Source organism: Clinocottus analis, unplaced genomic scaffold, assembly GCF_023055335.1.
Source record: "Clinocottus analis isolate CAN_PGR_092001 unplaced genomic scaffold, fCliAna1.0.p SCAF_8, whole genome shotgun sequence".
Taxonomy (NCBI): domain Eukaryota; kingdom Metazoa; phylum Chordata; class Actinopteri; order Perciformes; family Cottidae; genus Clinocottus; species Clinocottus analis.
Window position 1 is genome coordinate 20,876,871 of NW_027176240.1, and position 20,484 is coordinate 20,897,354.

At 45.3% G+C, this 20,484-nt stretch overlaps 2 protein-coding genes across 3 annotated transcripts in view; both read left to right on the plus strand.

Moving 5' to 3' along the window:
* Nucleotides 1–11,782, plus strand: part of vps8 (VPS8 subunit of CORVET complex) — a 33,877-nt gene extending 22,095 nt beyond the window's left edge. For both annotated transcript variants that reach the window (XM_068567860.1, XM_068567861.1), the window contains 28 exons: nt 610–656; nt 758–847; nt 1,123–1,169; nt 1,419–1,641; nt 1,732–1,821; nt 2,255–2,306; nt 2,391–2,433; nt 2,758–2,830; nt 3,275–3,394; nt 4,560–4,631; nt 4,796–4,915; nt 5,381–5,437; nt 5,514–5,596; nt 6,020–6,104; nt 6,603–6,701; nt 6,875–6,964; nt 7,217–7,263; nt 7,357–7,501; nt 7,609–7,698; nt 7,879–8,064; nt 8,183–8,264; nt 8,582–8,664; nt 9,556–9,636; nt 9,788–9,957; nt 10,038–10,206; nt 10,484–10,537; nt 10,897–10,977; nt 11,406–11,782. In XM_068567860.1, coding sequence (XP_068423961.1) covers nt 610–656; nt 758–847; nt 1,123–1,169; nt 1,419–1,641; nt 1,732–1,821; nt 2,255–2,306; nt 2,391–2,433; nt 2,758–2,830; nt 3,275–3,394; nt 4,560–4,631; nt 4,796–4,915; nt 5,381–5,437; nt 5,514–5,596; nt 6,020–6,104; nt 6,603–6,701; nt 6,875–6,964; nt 7,217–7,263; nt 7,357–7,501; nt 7,609–7,698; nt 7,879–8,064; nt 8,183–8,264; nt 8,582–8,664; nt 9,556–9,636; nt 9,788–9,957; nt 10,038–10,206; nt 10,484–10,537; nt 10,897–10,977; nt 11,406–11,531 — 2,705 coding nt within the window. In that variant the 3' untranslated portion in view covers nt 11,532–11,782. The remainder of the gene's footprint in view (nt 1–609; nt 657–757; nt 848–1,122; nt 1,170–1,418; nt 1,642–1,731; nt 1,822–2,254; nt 2,307–2,390; nt 2,434–2,757; nt 2,831–3,274; nt 3,395–4,559; nt 4,632–4,795; nt 4,916–5,380; nt 5,438–5,513; nt 5,597–6,019; nt 6,105–6,602; nt 6,702–6,874; nt 6,965–7,216; nt 7,264–7,356; nt 7,502–7,608; nt 7,699–7,878; nt 8,065–8,182; nt 8,265–8,581; nt 8,665–9,555; nt 9,637–9,787; nt 9,958–10,037; nt 10,207–10,483; nt 10,538–10,896; nt 10,978–11,405) is intronic.
* Nucleotides 11,783–12,964: 1,182 nt separating this feature from the next.
* Nucleotides 12,965–19,299, plus strand: fam98a (family with sequence similarity 98 member A). The gene is made up of 8 exons (XM_068567997.1): nt 12,965–13,149; nt 13,688–13,836; nt 14,152–14,286; nt 14,882–15,063; nt 15,344–15,424; nt 15,526–15,642; nt 16,057–16,224; nt 18,058–19,299. Exons 1-8 carry the CDS (start codon nt 13,112–13,114, stop codon nt 18,709–18,711), a joined length of 1,524 nt encoding a protein of 507 aa, XP_068424098.1. The 5' UTR covers nt 12,965–13,111; the 3' UTR covers nt 18,712–19,299.
* The last annotated feature ends 1,185 nt before the right edge of the window (nt 19,300–20,484 follow it).

The window sequence follows — 20,484 nt, forward strand, 5'->3', positions numbered from 1 at the left end:
TAAGGTTTTCACAGTTTAAAAACTTTAGTTTAAATGTTTTGCAGTAATTAAACAGTAATTCGACAAAAATGTAATCTATTCTATCTTTGCCTCGTTATCATAAGTAGAAGTTCGAACATAAGATCACATATAACAGAAAATTGTCTGAGGGAAAAACTTCCATCAGAACTGACAGCTGTCGTGCAAAGCTGCGTTCAAAAGTAGAGTGACTGTTAGCCTGTTGGCCTTGTTCACAATGGATACTGCAGGAGGAACGCAGTCGTTTCTGTAAGCTCAGTTTCGTTCAGAGGCGTTCTGACGGATCTGTCTCATGGGAGTCTGTAAAGGTCAGAGGATCTTCTCTGAGATAGGAAACCTCAGCGTCAACCTCTGCTGGTGAGAAATGAAGCGCCAAAAAACTAACGGATCATGAAACGGCCGCTTGAGACGAGCACAACCCCCACTTCTTTATCACTTTTTGAGTCTCTCATGTAGAAGTTACAGGGACCGAATGCACAATGTCAGTCCATGTTTTTCAACAGCAATAAGTGCACTTCAATATACAACATGTAGGATGTTTTAAATTAAGATGAGAGTAAGAATCAGTTGTGTGACTTGTCTTTATCCCAGGTTTGTTTGGAGATCCAATGAAAAGGAAGGGCGTCGTCAGCGACAAGGTGAGAACACAAAAACCACCGCGTTGAAGCCGCGCTGGACGTACCGTGACACTCTTTCTCTGTGTGTGTGTGTGTGTGTGTGTGTGTGTGTGTGTGTGCAGATGGTCGAGATCCTCTTCCAGCTGGCGGAGCACGCTCTGAAGAAGTGTCCGGAGCAAGGCAAGATCCAAGTGATGGAGCAGCACTTCCACGTAAGCTAACGCGCCTGCTGGAGCACAGCTGCCACGGCCCGGTCGGCCACAGCACACCGACAGCGTCTGCTTATCGCATCCGCCGTCGGGGACGATGCTTCAAATTGAATAGATCAACATTGAAACAGAAACGGAAATTGGAGTTCTAGAAACGCATCACGCAATATGCAGATGATGTTGTAGTCTTTCAATGTGAAAAACAGAACAAGTTATTACATTTAATCCAGGTTGGGAGAGTTTGGCGGCAACTTTTTGACAACAAATTGTGTTTTTAGGATGTGGTTCCGGTCCTGGTGGATTACTGCCTGCTGCTGAAGAGGGCGTAAGTATTTATATATATATATAAATATATATATACACATATGTATGTATACGCAGTCCCAGACAGAAGCACTGACTGGCTTTGGTTTAACATTGAGTCCTAATCATTTCTTTTAAATATCCACCTGTACTATTAAAAGCATGTCCACAGTGAACAGCAAGATACATTTGTCATAATACAAATGCTCACGTGTGTGTTTTTGTGTGTGTGTGTGCGTGTGTGTGTGTGTGTGTGTGTGCGTGTGCGCAGCGACCTGATGTTCAACCAGCTGTACGCTCAGCTGCAGGAGAACACGGTGGCTAAAGGCGTCTTCCTGGAGTCTCTGGAGTCGTACATCGTGGCGGACCGCCTCGGTCACCTGACCACGCCCCTCATGAGGGACCTCCTGGCCCATTACCACGGCAACGGTATGATGGAGAGCCTGGAGAGATGCATCGTCCACCTGGACGTGACCAGCCTGGACATACAGCAGGTGTGTGTGTGTGCGCAGAGTAAACGATGCCGACCAACAGATCGCCTCTGGGATCACTTTCAGTAAGAACCGTCTTCTGTCTGTCTGCAGGTGGTTCAGGTGTGTTGGGAGAACCAGCTCTACGATGCCATGATCTACGTGTTCACCAGCGGCATGAATGACTACATCACACCCATGGAGGTAGGAGTTTCCTCGCGGCGGGAGTTTCAGACTCTTCGTTTGGGTTTGGGTTACCTCATTTCTAGGGGTGGGAATCACCAGAGGTCCCACCATACGATGTCGTCACGATACGTCCCGATACGATATTATCACAATACCGTGATGTATTGAGTATTGCGATATATTGCAATTTATTATCTTTTTTTCAACTGCAAATTGTCCCCAAAGAAAAGCTTTGTCAACAAAAAATAAATATATTTTACTATTCTAGGACTAAAAACGTTTCAAATTAATTAAATAAAAGATCGATACTCGGCTTCCGTGTATCGATACATCGCCAGGCAAAATATCGCGATACTATGCTGTATCGATTTTTTTCCCCCACCCCTCATTTCCTAAAAAAAAAAGGCCGCCAGTTTTTATCATAATTATTAACTTTGTGTTGTTATTTCAGAAACTCTTTGCAGTGATTGGCCCACAGATCAGAGCGGGGCGGAGCCTAAAGGGTAAGGCAGGAGGACGGCACACGGCCCAGAGTTTAAGTTTAGAAAAGCACTTTAAGAACTTAAACTCCTTTTCTTCTGGGACAGATGAGGAAGTGGTGATGGGGAACAAGCTTCTGGTGTACATCAGGTCAGCTCACACAGACATCATACACTCGTCCCTCAGTTTATTCTGTGAATGGTGATTTAATAGTTTTCCACAGTTTATTTTGCAGTGCAGAAAAGTCAAAGTGTAGATCCAGTTTGGAAGTGGATCAGGGTTCATATTGCTGACATGAGTGTTGCACATTCCTTGTTCACACATATAGTTAATCCCACTGTTAAAGAGGAGAATCACAAGATTCTGATAGAAACACTTCACAACGGCAAAAAATGGTGATTTAAAAAACTCTAATTTTAGTTTTTGTATTGTCATACTGTGTGTGTGTGTGTGTGTGTGTGTGTGTGTGTGTAGCTGCTGTCTTGCAGGAAGAGCATATCCACTTGGAGAGATCCCTGAAGATCTTGTGGTTCAAGTCAAGAACCAGGTATGTCTGTGTGTGTGTGTGTGTGTGTGTGTGTGTGTGTGTGTGTGTGTGTGTGTGTGTGTGTGTGTGTGTGTGTGTGTGTGTGTGTGTGTGCTCTCTGCAAGGGTCTGCAAGATAAACTTCTACTGGTCAAAACTGTAAGTTGAATGTTGTTGTTCTCTTCAGGTTTTTTATTAATTATTCTTTATACCTAATGATTAAATGGGTGGATGGACAGATGGATGGACATATAACAGTATATGTAAAGTAGAACACAATAAATATCATTTTAAAAACATCTCTGCTCGTAGTAACTCAATGCTGTGAGTCGTGTTGTGCGTTTAGGACTCGCTGGGAGAGACACACAGTCTTTATTGTTGCAATGACACTTCCTGTGTGTCATGTGAAGCCTTTATTATATGCTAGTGGGCTAATGCTGTGTGTGTGTGTGTGTGTGTGTGTCAGGTGTTTGAGTTCCTTATCCGTCTCCACTCAGCCGACTCGCTGGAGGAGGAGGAGGTCTTCCCGTTCATTCGTACACTTCTCCACTTTGATACCCGGGAGTTCCTCAATGTCCTCGCCATGGTGAGAGTCCTCCACCTCATTTGAACTCTCGTTATGCTGATACATGTGCGTTTAACATCTTGAGTACCTTATAGTAGTATAGTAGTACTACTATACGGCCTTTAATCTATAGCAGAGATCCTAATCCATCACCATATGATGAAAAGATGATTTTGAATGATCTGACTCGATACTTCATTTAGCATTCCCCTCAGGAGCTGGTGGAGACCAAAACTAGAGCTAAAAGAGAGAATATTTCATTTTCATCCATCAAATACTCAGAAACATGACTCCTCATACATGATAATGTCAATGTGATTGTGACCTGAGGCCCATACAGCCTGCCTGCACATGGCTCCGGCGGCTAGCAGCTAACCATGCTAACAGTCCAAACATGGTGGTAACAGGTTTAACCTGAGGGGAACCAGAGGGATGGGTGTGAAGCTTATCGCCGCTAACCGCCGGATGGACGCCGTTCTCACTAACATGCACTTAAAGAAACCGGCCATGCTTTTCATACAAGGCATAGTGAAATTTAATCATCTGCTCTGGTTGACGTTGCTACGTATTTATTTACTTTGCTTATCAGGGTTTGCTGCTATGAATATATTTATAGATAGCTAGCTAGCAACATCAAAGCGTTGCACTCTGCTGGAGTAAAGTCCTCTTCCAGTGTCTCTGAGACACGACTGCCATCTCATAACTGACTGGAGGTTATGTTTTACTTTAATTTGACATGATCTACGATTCCAAATCAGCACCGGAATTGTGATTTTGATTGATAAAAGTCTAAAATCTGAAGACTAAATGTTGTATGTTCGTGGTGTTCCATCTGTGTGAGGACAGTTCAGGACGTCAAAGATTTAAATGCGTAAAGAAAGAATCTTGAATTGTCATTTTCAGGTTTTTAACCAATCAGCTTCCGGCGTTGGAAGCTCTGTGATTGGCGGGACTGAGCTCCAAAGGGGGCGGGGCTACCATGGCTTTGTGTATGACTCACAGCCGTTTAACAGCCGTTTAATTCTGGGAATCCATCTCTAGTTTTCCCACATCTTGAATTGTTTTAGCTTTGGTAGATTCCAGCAGAACTGTGTTTCCATTTCTCATCTTAGAAAACAGAACTGTGAGATTAGCTTTTGCTGCGTTGTTTTCTGTCATTTAAGATGTGGTTCCTACTTCCCTCTAGACATTTGAAGACTTTAAGAATGATAAGCAGGCCCTCGAGTACCAGCAGAGGATCGTGGACATCTTACTGCAGGTAAAGTCCCAACACTCGGACAACATTTAGCTCATGTGAAGGGTTCAATGTATTAAACAGTAGCTGTTAGCCAAAACAAAAATGGCCGACACGTGCTATTAATTCATGTAATTTACTTTCTTTCCCTTTGTTTTGAACACATACATGTCTTTCTGCTGACCTAGGTGATGGTGGACAACCCAGACTTCACTCCCTCCCAGGTGGGCGGGCTCTTCACGTTTTTGGCTCGCCAGCTGGCCAAACCGGACAACACGCTTTTTGTGAACAGGAAGCTCTTTGATCAGGTGACCAATCAGATCTCCCTAACAAATACTGCAGTGTTTCCATTACAGATTACTGTGATACTTTCACTCAGATCCGACTGCATGCAGAGACAGGGAAAGCAAAGCTCCCGCATGGGTGCACAAGGGATGTGAAAATAAACAAAATGGAAGACACGCTAGTTAGCTAGTTAGCGCACAAGCTAACAGCGATTGCATCGTGCGTGTCTCACAGGCAGGGTGCGATACGCCACCAGTAGTGTTACACAGAGTCCACAGGGAAGAGTCAGATTTAATTTATTGTTTCCTTCGTTGTCAAAGTTTTAAAATGAAAGAATCCTTTCATTTACGCTGCGCGTCTGGCCTAACGATACTCTTGAACTGTACATTATTGACGATACAGTACTGTCTCTCGTACCTTATTGCATCGTACATCATATGAAATCGATTGGTACCGCTCATCTCCATCTTCTCTCTTCCCGTCTTCAGGTTCTGGAGTTCCTGTGTTGCCCCGATGACGACTCCAGACACACCGAGAGGCAGCAGGTTGGCTCTCTCTCATGTCTGCAGTCTATTTGTGGTTCTCCACCATGTCTTCATTTCTTTCCTGACCCGTTTGTAGGTTCTGCTGGAGCTCCTGCAGGTCGGGGGCGTGGTCCAGTTCGATGAAGGACGGCTGTTGGCTCTGGCAGAGAAGGCCAAGTTGTGAGCATCTGACCATCTTCTACCTTTTGCCTAGTTTCAATACACACAATGTTGTGTACCTGTTTTGACGGGCCGTGATCTTACACACTTGGTCCAACTTAAGCAAACAGCTCCCATAGTCCCTGGAAGGTGTGTTTCAGCACTTCAGACTCTATTTTCTATTGATGAGTCTGAACCAAACTGTGAATTTAAAAAGAGGCCTAAACGTTCATGGAGATGAAGTGAAGTGGTCATAATGTCCTCTGTTTGTCACTATGAGACCTCTTACACTACACATTGTACTTTGAGCCACACTTCATCTACAATATTGATGATTAGTGCAGTTTTTTGTCACGATATACAAGTTATAAGTCACTATTATCGATATCATTGTGATTATGATGACTCTCCTCCATGTCTTTGTGTCTCCGTCCTGCCCTCCAGCTACCAAATCTGTGAATTTCTTTATGAGAAGAAACATTTGTACGACAGGATCCTTGACTGCTACCTGCGAGACCCCATCAGAAAGGTAATCTAGTCCTACATGTGTGTAGATTTCTCAAACTACACACGATATTTGGTCAATTTGAACGTGTGCATCGAGGGCGGCCTGTATGACGGTCGTCTACAAGCTCTTTTAACACCAATACAAGTCAAACTCATGGCCAGGCGATAGACGGGTCCCAGACGGTATTCCTGCCTCTTCTGCTTCTGTTTGCCTGCGTTCAACCAAATCTGCTCCGAGGTGATTGGTCAACACTTCGAACCACAACGCTTCCGACACTAAAAACCTCTTCCTGTCGCCTGAAGAGTCTGCATTTCAATGCAACATGTTTGTAGAGAGTAGCTTGTATGTGGATTCATATTTCTGTGTGTGTGGCTTTTGTTAGTGAGATATGATTGGCAGGCTTTCTTGAAAAAAAAAAGGGTGGACAGCTGGTGAAAAGTAGTTCCATCTTTGTGTGAGGCGAGAAATGTAGAAGACCTCTGGAAATATGGAGTGTGTGTCTGTGTGTGTGTGTGTCAGGGGGAGATCTTCAGCTACATCCACAACCTGCTGTCCATGCCCGGCTACAGCCCCGAGGAGAAGCAAACCGTCCGAGACAAAGTCCTTCAACACATCAAGGTCAGAGAACTCACACAGAATGCCTTCATTTCTGGACAGCTCACCCTTTCATAAGTTCATCTACTTACAATTTACAAGTGACACAGCTGACGTGGGACATTCTGCTGCTCACGATACGTCTGGAAGTGATCGTGTTATCTTTAGCATACGAACCCTCCAACATGTGTTCACAGGAGCTGGTGACCCTTGACCCCAGCAAGTCGGCCGACCTGGTGGTGTTTCACTTCTCTGAAGAGGTGCAGCACATCACCTCTGAGCTCCAGGTGAGGTCTGGATGAACGCTCATGTCATTCTATACGTTTCATCTGGTCACATTAGTACTGACATGCGGATACTTCTAGACATACAAACACACATTTCTGCACCAGAATGGCTGAAGATTGGCAGAGAAAACAGTTAAACTTCCCAAATCAAGCATGGAATAAAGGAATAAAGACAGACTGTGTATGAATTAATTAAGGCTTAGCTATCAAGTACAAAGATACAGTACAGTAAAGATCTCTCTCTCTCTCTAGGACGACCAGCTCCTGTTCCAGTTCCTCAGCTGCCTCCTGGAGCCGCGGTACGAGTACTTCCTGTTCCTCCTCAGTTCTTCTAAATGTGCCTCCACTCCTGCCTCCTTATCTCCTCCTCCTCTTCCTCCTCCCTCCTCCAGGGAAGGCCTTCCCTCGGGCAGCGTCCTGCCTCTGCAGCGTGACCTCCATGAGCTGCAGCTGGACCTGCTGTGCCGCTTTGCAGCCCAGCAGCTGCTGAGCTTCCTCCAGAGCTCGCAGCACTACCGGCTGGAGGAGGCCATCCAGGTACAGGCTTCTGTGCTCATCATCAGGCCCATGCATGTGTGTTGTGTACCAGCTAAAAGCACACATGAAATGATCAAGAGAGTGCCTGTGTGTGTCCTTCTCTCCAGATAACACAGAAGCACCACCACAACGAGGCCACAGCCTACCTGCTGGAGAAGAAGGGAGATGTTCACGGAGCGTTTGCTGTCTTGCTGGAGGTAGAGGTCACTTCCTAGATCCATTCATGAGCTCATCATTCTGACATGACTGCAGGGGCCCTAAAGCAGCTGTCACTATTACACATCTGCACCTGGTGCTGTGGAGTCAGAGTCCAGGAGCACAAACACAGCAGGAACATGCACGTTTCATGTCCATGTTCTTGTCGCTCTCACTGACAGACGTTGAAGGAAAAACTGAGTCTCCTCACGGCTGAGAGCGACAGGGGAGCTGCTGGAGGAGGAGGAAGGAGGGATGAAGAAGAGAGAGGCGGTGACGCAACCCTGACCGGCGTCAAGGACTCGCTCAATGACATCATCGTGTTGTGTCACCGAAACTCCGACAGCCTCTACCAGCAACAAAGAGAGGTGTGTGTGTGTTTGCACTGCTATCAAAGTGGGGACCACAGTGGGTTTTTAACCTGTGGAGTGAGGACCAAAGTGCAAAGTGAGGACATTAAATTTATTACTTGTTTATGTCTCACAGGTTCTGTGGTTTCCTCTCCTGGAGACCATGATGGCTTCTCAAAAACTAGTGAAGGGACTCAAAGATGAACACACATTTGAGGGTACACACACACACACACACACACACACACATATACACAATCCTTCCCCTTTTTTTGGTGTAATGGCAGAGCTTTACATGTGTATGCTGCTCTAAAATGGACAAAGTAAAGATATGGATATTGTATTTGAGGTGATTTCTTTGTTAAACAAATAACAGAGTGTATGATCATGTATGATGTTGTGTAGCCATTAAGCGCCTCCGCTCATTGTTCATTTAGCCCCTAAAACAGTACGACAGTGATGCTAATAACGCCGTTAACCAGGTGTGTGTGTGTGTGTGTGTGTGTGTGTGTGTGTGTGTGTGTGTGTGTCTCAGTGCTGAAGGAGCTGACGATGAAGGTCCTCACCTGTATGAGCAGCTTCATCTCTCTGCCGGCCATCATCCAGCGAATCCTGCAGGTGTGTTTGTGTGTTTTTATCGCCCCTACTTCTTCTTTATCGGTACCAAACATCTGTGTTAAAAACATCCCTCAGACTCCCTCTGCAGTGTTAAACATCGCTTTATGGTCCATCCACAGGATTATTATGTTCAAACATTCACCGTCTCACTAAACTAGAACACGGCTTAACACACAAATTCAAGTTTTCAGGTTTATTGTAATGAGACAAAATGATTGTAAGAACCATAACAAACACCAGAGAGAGCGCTTCTTGTTATATGTTATATTTCAACTTTAACCACTCAACACACAGGAAGAGAGAAGCTCTTAATATTGTTATATATATTTATATTAGGGCTGGGCATGTTAATGCGTCATAAATTCGCCATAAACGTGTCATAATTGTGTCATAATTGCGTCATAATTGCGTTATAATGCTTTGTAAATGTGTCATAATTGTCATAAATGCATCATAATTGCGTATTATTGCGACATGATGCTTTGTAATTGTGTCATAAATGCGCCATAAATGTGTCATAATTGTATCATAATTGTGCCATAAATGCGTCAAAATGCGCCAACAATGTGTTATAATGCTTCGTAAATGTGTCATAATTGTGTCATAAATGTATCATAAACATGTCATAATTGCGTATTAATATGTCATAATGCTTTTTAAATGTGCCATAAATGCGCCATAAATGCGTCATAAATGCGTTATAATGCGTCATAAATGCTCCTTAAACACGCCATGAATGCGTCATAATGCTTCGTAATTGTGTCATAAATGCGTCAAACGCGTCATAAATGTTATAAATGTGTCATAAACACGTTATAAATGCATAAACGCGTTCATTATTGTATCTTCATGCTATATGTTGTGTACTAATGAGCCGCTGTTTGCTGTCAGGACCCCGTCTATGGGAAAGGAAAGCTGGCAGAGATCCAAGGCCTCATTCTGGGCATGCTGGACACTTTCAACTACGAACAGGTGAACACTATGTAAATAATCTAATAATGATAATAAATAAACAACAGAACCACAATTTAAATATTGCATCTGTAAACTGTGTTAATCTGGGGATTAGAAAGGAAAGTAATGCAGATTGCCCTTCAATAATAATGTGTTTTTTCTGTGTTAGACGCTACTTGAAACCACCACCAGTCTTTTAAACCACGACCTCCACTGGTCCCTCGCTCACCTGCGAGCGGCCGTGACGCGCGGTCTCCACCCGCGGCACGACTTCTGCAACATCTGCCTGCAGCAGTACAAGAGGAGGCAGGACGCCGCCGAGGAGATCATCGTGTTCAGGTAACCGCCGGATGTCCTATGCACACACGGTGGCCACTTTATTAGGCACGCCTGTTACAGGTGTGTGTGTGTGTGTGCAGCTGTGGTCACCTGTACCACTACCAGTGCCTGCAGCAGAAGGACTCGGGGTGGGGAGCCGCCGCGGAGCCGCCGCCGCGCTGGAGCTGCTACAAGTGTTCCTCCAGCCAGGGAGGAAGGGGCGGGGCTTCCACCGGACAACAAAGAGACCGCAGCACATCCCTGGCACAGGTGTGTGTGTGTGGATAGACAATTCTAATTAATCATGGAATGATATTTCAGAAATAGACTTGCTTGTAGGAGCAGAAAGATGAGCCCTCTCGTCACATAGTTCACCATTTTGCCGGCGTTCCTATGAAGGGGCTTTGAGTTTACGACCATGCAGCTGCTGCAACGTTGACAGCTGATTGGTTGCAGGCCAGCTGGTGTTTGTTATGACTACAACACTACAACACTACAGTACTGCTCTTAATGTCCAGCAGCTAACTGTCCTTCTGTCTCGCCTCAGACTCGTGTGACATCAGTGCTTCATGACGCAGCAGCAGAGGCTCATGGGAAGAAGGTACGGTCTATTTATCCCACAAAGCACACGCACATGACAACACAGTCACGACAAAAAGACACAAACGTCTTAACCCTTCACCTTCACGGTGAACAAGCGGCTAGCAGCTCTTTTTCTTTCTTTCTTCCACTACTTGACACCGGCTGCAGTAACCTGACCTCCCCATTCATTTAAAACATGCCATGGCGGGAGGGGGAGGGGCATTGTGGGTCCAACATGGACCATACTCACAACATATATGAGCTCAATCTGTTGATAATCCCTAAAGTGCTAATGTAGTGTAATCCACTACATGTATCTGAAGCTTTTATCCTTAGAGACTCACATGTTGCTCTGTGTGTTGCTCCGTGGTGTTTCAGGTGTTTGTTGATGCAACGTTGGACCTTCAGCAGAAACAGTCCTGGGATCAGCTACGCTGTCTGTACCGAGGACCGTCCAGGGTAGGGACCAAGAACCCCCTGTTTACATCACTTGTATATATAGATATCTATATCTAGGTATAGATGTATATCTTTAAAAAGCACCCTGACTGAGATCCAAGGTACAAAGTCCAATTCCAAGAGTCTGTTTTCCGCCATAGCGCTGACTCATGAGTCATAAATAAATGACTTGAATTGGAGTCGTGACCTGGAAGCAGATAGTTTTATAACCATGAATCTGGTCTGGAAACTGCAGAGACACACCCGGTTATTATCGCTGCTTTCTCCACAGATATGAGTCAGCATCTTCTCTCTTTATATTTACTTCCTGTTACTTTGCTGTTCCTCTTGAACACGTCCTCAGCTGTGTGTTTAGCTGTGTTTGCGTCTGAGGGAGGAACATACAGGTGTAACACCTTTTCTCACTGGTTGTTTTGTCTCTCCTGCAGCTGTCCATCCTGTCAGAACTATCCCACTGCCACAGCGCCGACAAGGCCGGGCTCCTGATGCCCGCCCAGCCCGGAACCGATCATTTCCAACTGAAGCTCTCTCCTCCTCCGCTATTGGAGGAGTAGCACCGTGAATCCATGTTTCCTTCATCTGTCCAGAGAGTGGGATTGTTTCCACGTTTTGATATTGATAATATTTGGCCACTAATGATTCTGCTGAATGTTTAATTCCATCCATTGTTTATGTACTCCAGCTGGCTGAACCCTGTATGTTGGCAATGGGATGTGAAAAGGTGAAACTACAAAGACTGTGACATTAATGTTGGTGAGGGAAACGATGCTCTGTGTTTGAACCAGTAAAAAGAAAAAGAAAACAAGCTACTTTGACATCTCTTTTTTCACAACGATAATATGAAACGGACCATGACATCATCTTTTAATCACTAATTTTGGTGTTGTCCTAATATTGTGGTTGATTACGCTTCTTCAGTGTGTATGTGCCTTTGACTTATTAGCAAAGAACCGATGATTGTCTGACAGTTGTTCACATGAAGAACTGATAATTGAGAGTTTAATGTTGCTGTGGCTCAGAGGTTCATGTTCACCTTCATCAAAGATGCCTTTTAATTCCTAGACGCCTGACAAAGTCTCCCCATGTCGGTCTCTAATGCTGTGAAGTAGTTAAGGCAGAGTCAGTGGAGGTAGAAGATAAGGGGTCTTGAGTCAGTGGAGGTAAAAGATAAGGGGTCTTGAGTCAGTGGAGGTAGAAGATAAGGGGTCTTGAGTCAGTGGAGGTAAAAGATAAGGGGTCTTGAGTCAGTGGAGGTAGAAGATACGGGGTTGTTTTAGTATAGGACCCTGAGGTATAGCCTCTGAGACAAAATAACACATTATTGCGACGTCTCCGGAACCAAAACGTTTATTAACTTCATTTAAATAGCAGAAATACAGCAAAGCATTGTGGGAAGAGTTCTATCTGAACAAAAGAAAAAATAAAATACTGTATAGATTATGTAATTACATAAACCCTGTAAACCCTTTCACTAGATCGTTAATAATTCGTTAATAAATACACTTTACAAAGTCGTTTCAATTTCAATAAAAGACACTGATATGTAACCCTCAGGGCCTTAATGAATCTAATAAAGTATGATAGATCCTTGAGGGTTGTACATGAAATATCAAAGTGTGGCCGGTCTGTTTTCTTTTTATACTCCTTTGACTTTTCAGACTGCGTCGGCTTCCGTGGTCGGGCACGTTCGAACGCGTCACACGTCTTAAGCAGAAATATATGCAGATTTTAATACCCAGCATGCCCCAAATGCGAGCATATTTAGGCATAACGGTTATAACTTTTCCATTTTTGAACCGAACGACACAGATTTTCGACTAAAATCCTTACTAACAGGCCAAGGCTTTGTTTTGTTGTGATTATGTATGTCATATGTACAAAGAGTGTCTTACAGCTCTGTAGGTCGTCGTTTAGTCCTCGCACCATGGGGACATCGGACATCTCGCTCAGGTCACGCCGGCTGTACCTCGCGGCTACGCTGGGGGCGCGCGAGCCTCGGCGCGCCTCTCGCCAACCGCCAAAGAGTCCGAAGAGGAAGTAGAAGAAGTTAAACGTGTATCAGCTGAGCTGGCTGATGTGAAAACTCTGTTCCATCGTACGTGTGATTTTCAGAGCACGACTACAGACTACTGGGATGGAGAATGACACTCTCGTCTCTCTGGAAGATTTAGGGTAAGTCACGAAAATGACAACCCGCGTCCGCTGAGCGGCGCGTGCCCGTGACAGCGTAGCTTTAGCAGCCGGAGCTAACGGCCAGTCCCCGGTCCTCTCTGGTGAACCAGAGGGGCCGTGCCCGGTATTAATAGACCCGCTTCACCGGTTCCACATGAGGAGCTGCGTCAGCTCCCGGCATGACTCATACGAGGACAGCGCCGACACGTCCAGCGTCCACCAAGCCCCGTGTTCATCCGGGTGAACCGTTCATTGTGACTGTGTATGGGGGTCTTTACCGTGTGGCCCCTCGCAGGTCAAGCAAAGACGCGATGGTGTGCGCACGCAGGTCCCCATTAGAGTGAATGACTTCACTAAACAGACACTTATCTCAACGGGGTTTGGCTCTGAAAGCACTTTGAGGGCTACAGTGTGACGTCTTGGACATTGAAGCTCTCTTATCAGCGTTGCTCATTACTCTGCTGTACTGCTGAGGTGTGTGCGTGTCACATCACGTGTGGTTTCCTGTGTGTTATACATGATCTGTGTGTGTGTGTAGGTACCAAGGCCCCCTGTTGGAGGAAGGGGCTCTGGAACCGGCTGTGAGCAAAGGAGCGGCTTCGCCCGAGTTCACGAAGCTCTGTGCCTGGATCGTCTCCGAGCTGCGACTCTACTGCCGGCTGGAGGAGAATGTCCACGCCACCAACTGTGAGGCCCATCCCATCACCCCATCACCCCGTCACCCCGTCACCCTGTCACCCTGTTGACGCTCACTGCCAATGAATAGAACATATTTGAAATGGATGCTTCTGTTTGATAACAAAGGCAAAGAGATGAAAAACCTGTTTTTTTTAAAGTCCTTATCTTGGATTACTAAGATGTTAACTCGTGGTAGAAGTTGCAGGGTTTCTGTGTGAGGTTGCTGCGAACACGTCGACTGTAACCGTGAGATTCAACCCGACTGTTTTCCCCGTCTCGTGGCGTCACGCCTCACTGTGTTTGTCCTCCCTCCCTCCTTCCCAGGTCCGAGCGAGGCGGAGGCCTTCCAGCTGGAGATGAGCGGCCTGCTGTCCGAGCTCGCCTGTCCTTACGCCGTCCTCACCAGCGGGAACGTCACCGAGAGGCTCCTCAACCGGACCGACTGCCTGCTGCTCCTCAGTACGATGACGGCTCTTTTACAGCTTTTCTGTTCAAAACCCCCTCAGTCGTTTTATTGAAGGCGAGCGTTGACCCATTAACCTGTGAGGTCAAGGTCTTTTTGCACTTTAAGTGGACGGTTGTTCCAGACTGTTCCCTCTCACTTGACTGCTTTGGCCGCGTTGTGCCAGAACCATAAACTATATCTCCTTAACTAAGACGACACAGGCCAGATCCACTCCTTCCATTCTTACCTTTCACAGCAAAAGTCCTGGACAGATACGCTGCGTCACTGTTTACCAGAAGGAGCTCAAACAACTTGCACTCGCCATAATAAATGACACTTTCCGTGTCATTTATTCCTCATGTGCCTGATGTTTAAAGGCCTTAAAGCTGCATAATTACTTATTTTAACCATGTGTCACATTCTAAGGAGCTACTCAACCAGTAGTGTAAATCTTTTTGCCGCACAGGGTATTGACGTTTGGTCCAGCTGCCACTAGATGGCAGCACTAGCAGCCTGTTTAAAGGCTCCTGCTTCCCACACGTGCAACAATAATAGAAGAATAATACAAGTATGTAAGTGGAGTTGAACCAGACTCCTTTGTGGTCGCAGCCTTCTTGGTGTCGGAGTTGGAGGCCTCCAGGATGATCCTGGTCACCAAGCCTGAGAAGAAAGCCCAGGAGTCGGGCAGCCCCATGTTCCAGGAGCTGAAGGGCATCTGCATGTCCCTGGGCATGTCCAAGCCTCCAGCCAACATCACCATGTTCCAGTTCTTCAGCGGCATTGAGAAGAAGGTGAGCTTCCACTTGTGTATATTACTGCGACTTGTTCAGGTCGTCGTTCAAAGTGCTCAGAGCGACGGCTCCAGACGACCGTGTTGAATTGAAGGTTTTGCTATGAACATGTAACAACAATATGCAGAAAATATTGCATCGGCTGTTTGATCTTCTCTGTGACCGGCTGCTGTGACTTCACGTCATGACCATATTTGGACATTGTAGCAATGTTGGAGCTATGCATGGTGTATAAAGACACAATGATGCAATACTAATACTGCTGTCTGTGTCTCCACAGCTGAAAGAAGCCATGAGTAAAGTCCCACCCAACCACGTGGGAGAGCCCCTGCTGAAGAAGCCCCTCGGCCCCGTGCACGTGGTAACCAGTGAAACCAGACGAGTCACATGACCAGGAACGCTGCAGACGACTGACCCTCAGTAACTCAGTCTCTTCTCCTTCTTTTGTTCTCACGTTGACAGGAAAAGATTGAAGCTATAAACCAGGCTCTTGTCAATGAGTACGAAGTGAGAAGAAAGATGTTGTTGAAGCGCCTCGATGTGACGGTGCAGTCTTTCGGCTGGTCTGACAGAGCCAAGGTACGTGGACGCTTGAATCCTCGGTAGGTAGGTTTACAAGGATGAAAGATGTATATATATATATCTCATATGTACAAAGAAACGGCAGTATTAGTTGACAAAATTAAATTTGAACAATAGAGTGCAAAAATGCAACGTATATGTGGTGTATATAAACATAAAGCTGTGCTATTAATGTTGATTAATACAATTGTATATATCATTTGATAAATCTCGTAGCTCTCGGCTTGTGATGTGCTTTTTTTTTCATTCTTACTCAAAGGTGTGTGTGTGTGTGTGTGTGTGTGTGTGTGTGTATTTTCTGCAATATGAATACTATACTTGACATATTGCTGCTCCCAAAATAATTTCATGTAATTAACAGTTTAGATTTCCAGAAAAGATTTTGACTCCTCCTGAACGTTTTCTTGACAGACGCATACTGAGAAGCTGTCCAGAGTCTACCAGCCGCTGCGTTCTGCTCTCGACACCAAAAGCAAAATGTCCGCCGCTCACCTCCTCGCCGCTCGACAAGACTTCTCCAAGATCCTCCGGACCAGCAGCGGGAAGATGAGGGAGAAGACTGCGTGTCCCATCAATAAGGTAGTTACCCACAGGTCCATGTTCTCATGAGCATAACTGGTTATTATATTTGAGTGTGTCGGTCTGTAACAGGATGTGTGCCTCCACCTGCAGTTTTCACTGTATTCCTTATTGTCTGACAATCCCATGAACAGACCAAAACAAACACTGAAAATTTAATTTATTTAAAAAAAACTCAAAACTTGTATTCCAAATTTTAGAGGCTAAAGGCTAAAGGCTAAAGGCTAAAGGCTTAAGGCTAGAGGCTAAAGGCTAGAGGCTAAATGTTAAATGCTAAAGGCTAGAGGCTAAATGTTAAAGGCTAGAGGCTTAAGGCTAGAGGCTAAATGTTAAAGGCTAGAGGCTTAAGGCTAGAGGCTAAATGTTAAAGGCTAGAGGCTTAAGGCTAGAGGCTAGAGGCTAAAGGCTAGAGGCTAAATGTTAAATGCTAAAGGCTAGAGGCTTAAGGCTAGAGGCTAGAGGCTAAATGTTAAATGCTAAAGGCTAGAGGCTTAAGGCTAGAGGCTAAAGGCTAGAGGCTAAATGTTAAATGCTAAAGGCTAGAGGCTAAATGTTAAATGCTAAAGGCTAGAGGCTTAAGGCTAGAGGCTTAAGGCTAGAGGCTTAAGGCTAAAGGCTAGAGGCTAAATGTTAAATGCTAAAGGCTAGAGGCTAAATGTTAAATGCTAAAGGCTAGAGGCTAAAGGCTAGAGGCTAAATGTTAAATGCTAAAGGCGGTCTATGATTGTGAAAACAAATGCAACCAAAGCAGATAAAAAACATTTCTTTTCATGGCCACGACATTCAGGCCTCCAATTGTGATAAACACATTGTCCACTCTCAGATGTGGTCGTGTGTATTCATGTCCGGGGCTCAAACCGCCGGTCCCCTGATTTGAAGGGCGACCCGCTCTACTTCACACTCGGCTGTTTGGCCGCTCGTCCTCACGAGGCTCTCAAAGCCCCGGCATGACGCGGTGAAAGTCCACTTTCTACCTTCTTGCAGGAGGGCTTTCTGGACTTTGCCCTGGTGGACTTTCTGCAGAACCTTTTTCTATTCCTGATTTGCACTGAGGAAGTTAGTTCTTTTATCTTTATCTTTACTCACATACACATGTCTCCTTAGAGCATCGATCAAGACGTAAACACAGCCCCGTATCGTGTAACTGTACCGTCAGTCTCTCTTCTGACCTTCGGTGTGTGACGGGACGTTGTGATGTAATGGTGCTTTCGTTCGGTATCATAATCCATAATGTATTAACACTGGGGCTGGGCAAATTGCACTTTTTCAAGCAACTTTTTCCAGAGTGCTGTTATATTGTTCTGATAACATTACTTTAAAATAAAAGCTGCAATACACTAGTTTTTACTTCATGATTTGAATTTGGCGCATAATGAGATGAATCGCAGAAAAATCATGCGATTAATCAGTTAATTTTATTCAATTTTGCCCAAACCTAGTTGTTCAAAGATGATTTTTGTACTTTTAGTGTGCCTTTTTAATATGTTGGTTTACGGCCCTTCCTGTTAGCATGTTAGCACGTTAGCCAGTTAGACACCGAGATTCAGCAACAAGATCCGCCGTTATTCTTTTTCAAGCGGGTCTAAACGATGACGAAAGGCTGATTTCAGATCGCCTGCACCACTCGAGCGAAACAGACATGTTATGTGTTTTAAAAACGACGTCTCCTCTCCCGTCCCTGTGATTGGCCGGTCGATCTCGTCCTCCTCTTGGAGGGGGAGGAGCTCCCAGATATCGTCGTCGAAACTTACGCAAATAAGCAGAACGCGGGGGACAGTTTTGGGGGAGGAGCTTCCATCTGACTTTGTTATTAACGCCAGTTCGTCGCTCCAGGTTCTGATGGGCCGCGTGCCGGACAGAGGGGGCCGGCCCTGTGAGATCGAGGCCCCGCCCCCCGAGATGCCGTCCTGGCAGAAGCGCCAGGATGCCCCGCAGGGCGGAGGACACTACGGCGGGCACGGAGGCGGCAGGGGGGGCTACGACCACCACGGCCAAGGAGGCCGAGGAGGATATGAGAGAGGACATGCAGACAGGGGAGGTAGAGGAGGAGGAGGAGGAGGAGGAGGAGGCAGAGGAAAGGTGCAGGGCGGCTGGGACGGCGGTGGAGGAGGGAGAGGCGGCTACAACCAGGGCCACTATCAAGATGCCGGAAATCACCAAGGGGGAGGAGGAGGAGGAGGAGGAGGAGGGAGGAGAGGTGACAACCATGGAGGCTTCCAGGAGCCCGGGTACCACGGAGGAGGAGGAGGAGGAGGCTACCACGACAACCACCAACAAGATGGAAGCTGGAGTCAGGAGAGAGGAGGAGGTCGAGGAAGTCGTGGAGGCAGAAGAGGAGGAGGAGGTGGTGGAGGACGAGGAGGAGGATGGGGAGGGAGAGGGGGGCAGAGTTTTAACCAAGGAGGACAGTTTGAACAGTTCTTCCAGCACGGCGGGCAGCAGTACAACCAGGCCGGCTTCAGTCAAGGCCGACACTACACCAGCTGAAGACGCTGCGCGCAGAGGGACCCGCTATCCTGGGGGAGCGGATTTGAAATGCCTTATCATCCAATTTACAATGTGCAACACAGTTACACGTTGACAACAACAACAACAACAACAAAAAAAGCGTATGAGGACGTAGGAGAGCCACAGATGCTGTGTACTCTCAGTACAGTTTTCTTGTAGTACTTTGCTGTTTCTTTGTGTTCTCAGTACTCGAGTATTCAAGCCCACCGCTCCTCGCCGCACGGCGCCTCGGTTTAGTTGGACTCTGCTGTCTTGACCTCCCTTTGACCCCTACTTAGCCTTATATCGAACGCCAGGAAAGCGTCCCGAGACTTCAGTGTCTGGCGACGGAAGTGCACTCTTTAATAGTTTTCACTGAATTTGAGGATTACTTGAAAAAAAAAAAAACAAGACTTCATCTATTTGGTTTCAGTCGGTTTGGACTGGAACGTCCTTTGTTACTTTATTTAAAACGTCACCTTTTACTGCTCGAGGGAGCGTGTGTGCATACAAATGTGGATGTTGGACGGTTTGCATGGGTGTGTGTGAATGAGCAATAAAATCTGAAATGAGAACGTTCTCACTTTTCATTCAATGGTCTGATTGTCTGAGTGAAGGAAGTGTAAAAACATGGAGAGATGGTTTCATCTCCAGGCGGCTCGTTTACCTTCTGAATACAAAAGACATCCAGAGGGACAAAAATATACATAACACAAAGGACAAAAATGTAAAAACAGGATGTATATGTGTAAGAAATTGTGCGAAAATGCTCCCGTGCCCATTTTAAGTCCCAGCATGCCCCATTCAGACAATCTTTTGTCATAAAATTGGTAATTTTTCCATTTTGGAACCGAACGACAGTTTTCTGACTGAAACTCCTTCCTAACAGACCGAAACTTTATTTTTCTGTGATTTTTGTTGCAGATTCTGATTCTTTAGGTCCTAATCTTTCCAAAAAGGTGTCTTATTGACGCTCCAGGAGGCAGTTTTGGGCTGGCTCATGTGATGCTGGATGTTCATAGTTACGATCAAAATATCTTTTGAAAGTAATTTTTTTTTTTTTGCAGATATACATTTTTTCCGCAAGACTTTGCTGAACAAATACATACAATAAACACAAGTATTGGACTTCATTTGGGGTTCCTACAACAACTCAAACACAGGAGAAAGAGGTTTAGAAACAAAATTGGTTCTGTGTATTCAACACGCGATGTCAGTGAGTCCCAGAGGGTTCGGGGTTCGAGGCTTTAGGGGTACGTTGGGATTGAGCTCAGATCGGGTCATAGATAAGCCGAGTTACATCCATTCAGAGGTACACGACCAATATCCCTTGGATAAAAGTTTGTACCACAAATAACAGTTTTTCTTTAAGATGATACACAGGTGTTTTATATTTTGATTATTTTACTACGACAGAAAATTTGAGGAACGGGTATACATTATAAATGCATTGATTATTTTTTGTCAAATTCTATAATCATACATGTAAATGTAAAAGCCAAAGAACTTTTTTTTAAAAATGTGTTTTGCAAAAAGTTTAATTTAATCTAAGAAAATTGGCAATCTGAACAGTAACGAATAGAAATAATTACAGGAAATCCATCTAAACTGTCTGTTTACATACATAGAGAGTAGACATACATTATTTATATAATGAGAGTAGAATGCATGATAAAAAAGTTATAAACCACCAACAATACCAGCAGCGGTGCACTTAAAAAAGACACTAATTTATTACCCCGCATAGTAAAACTTTATATATATATATATATA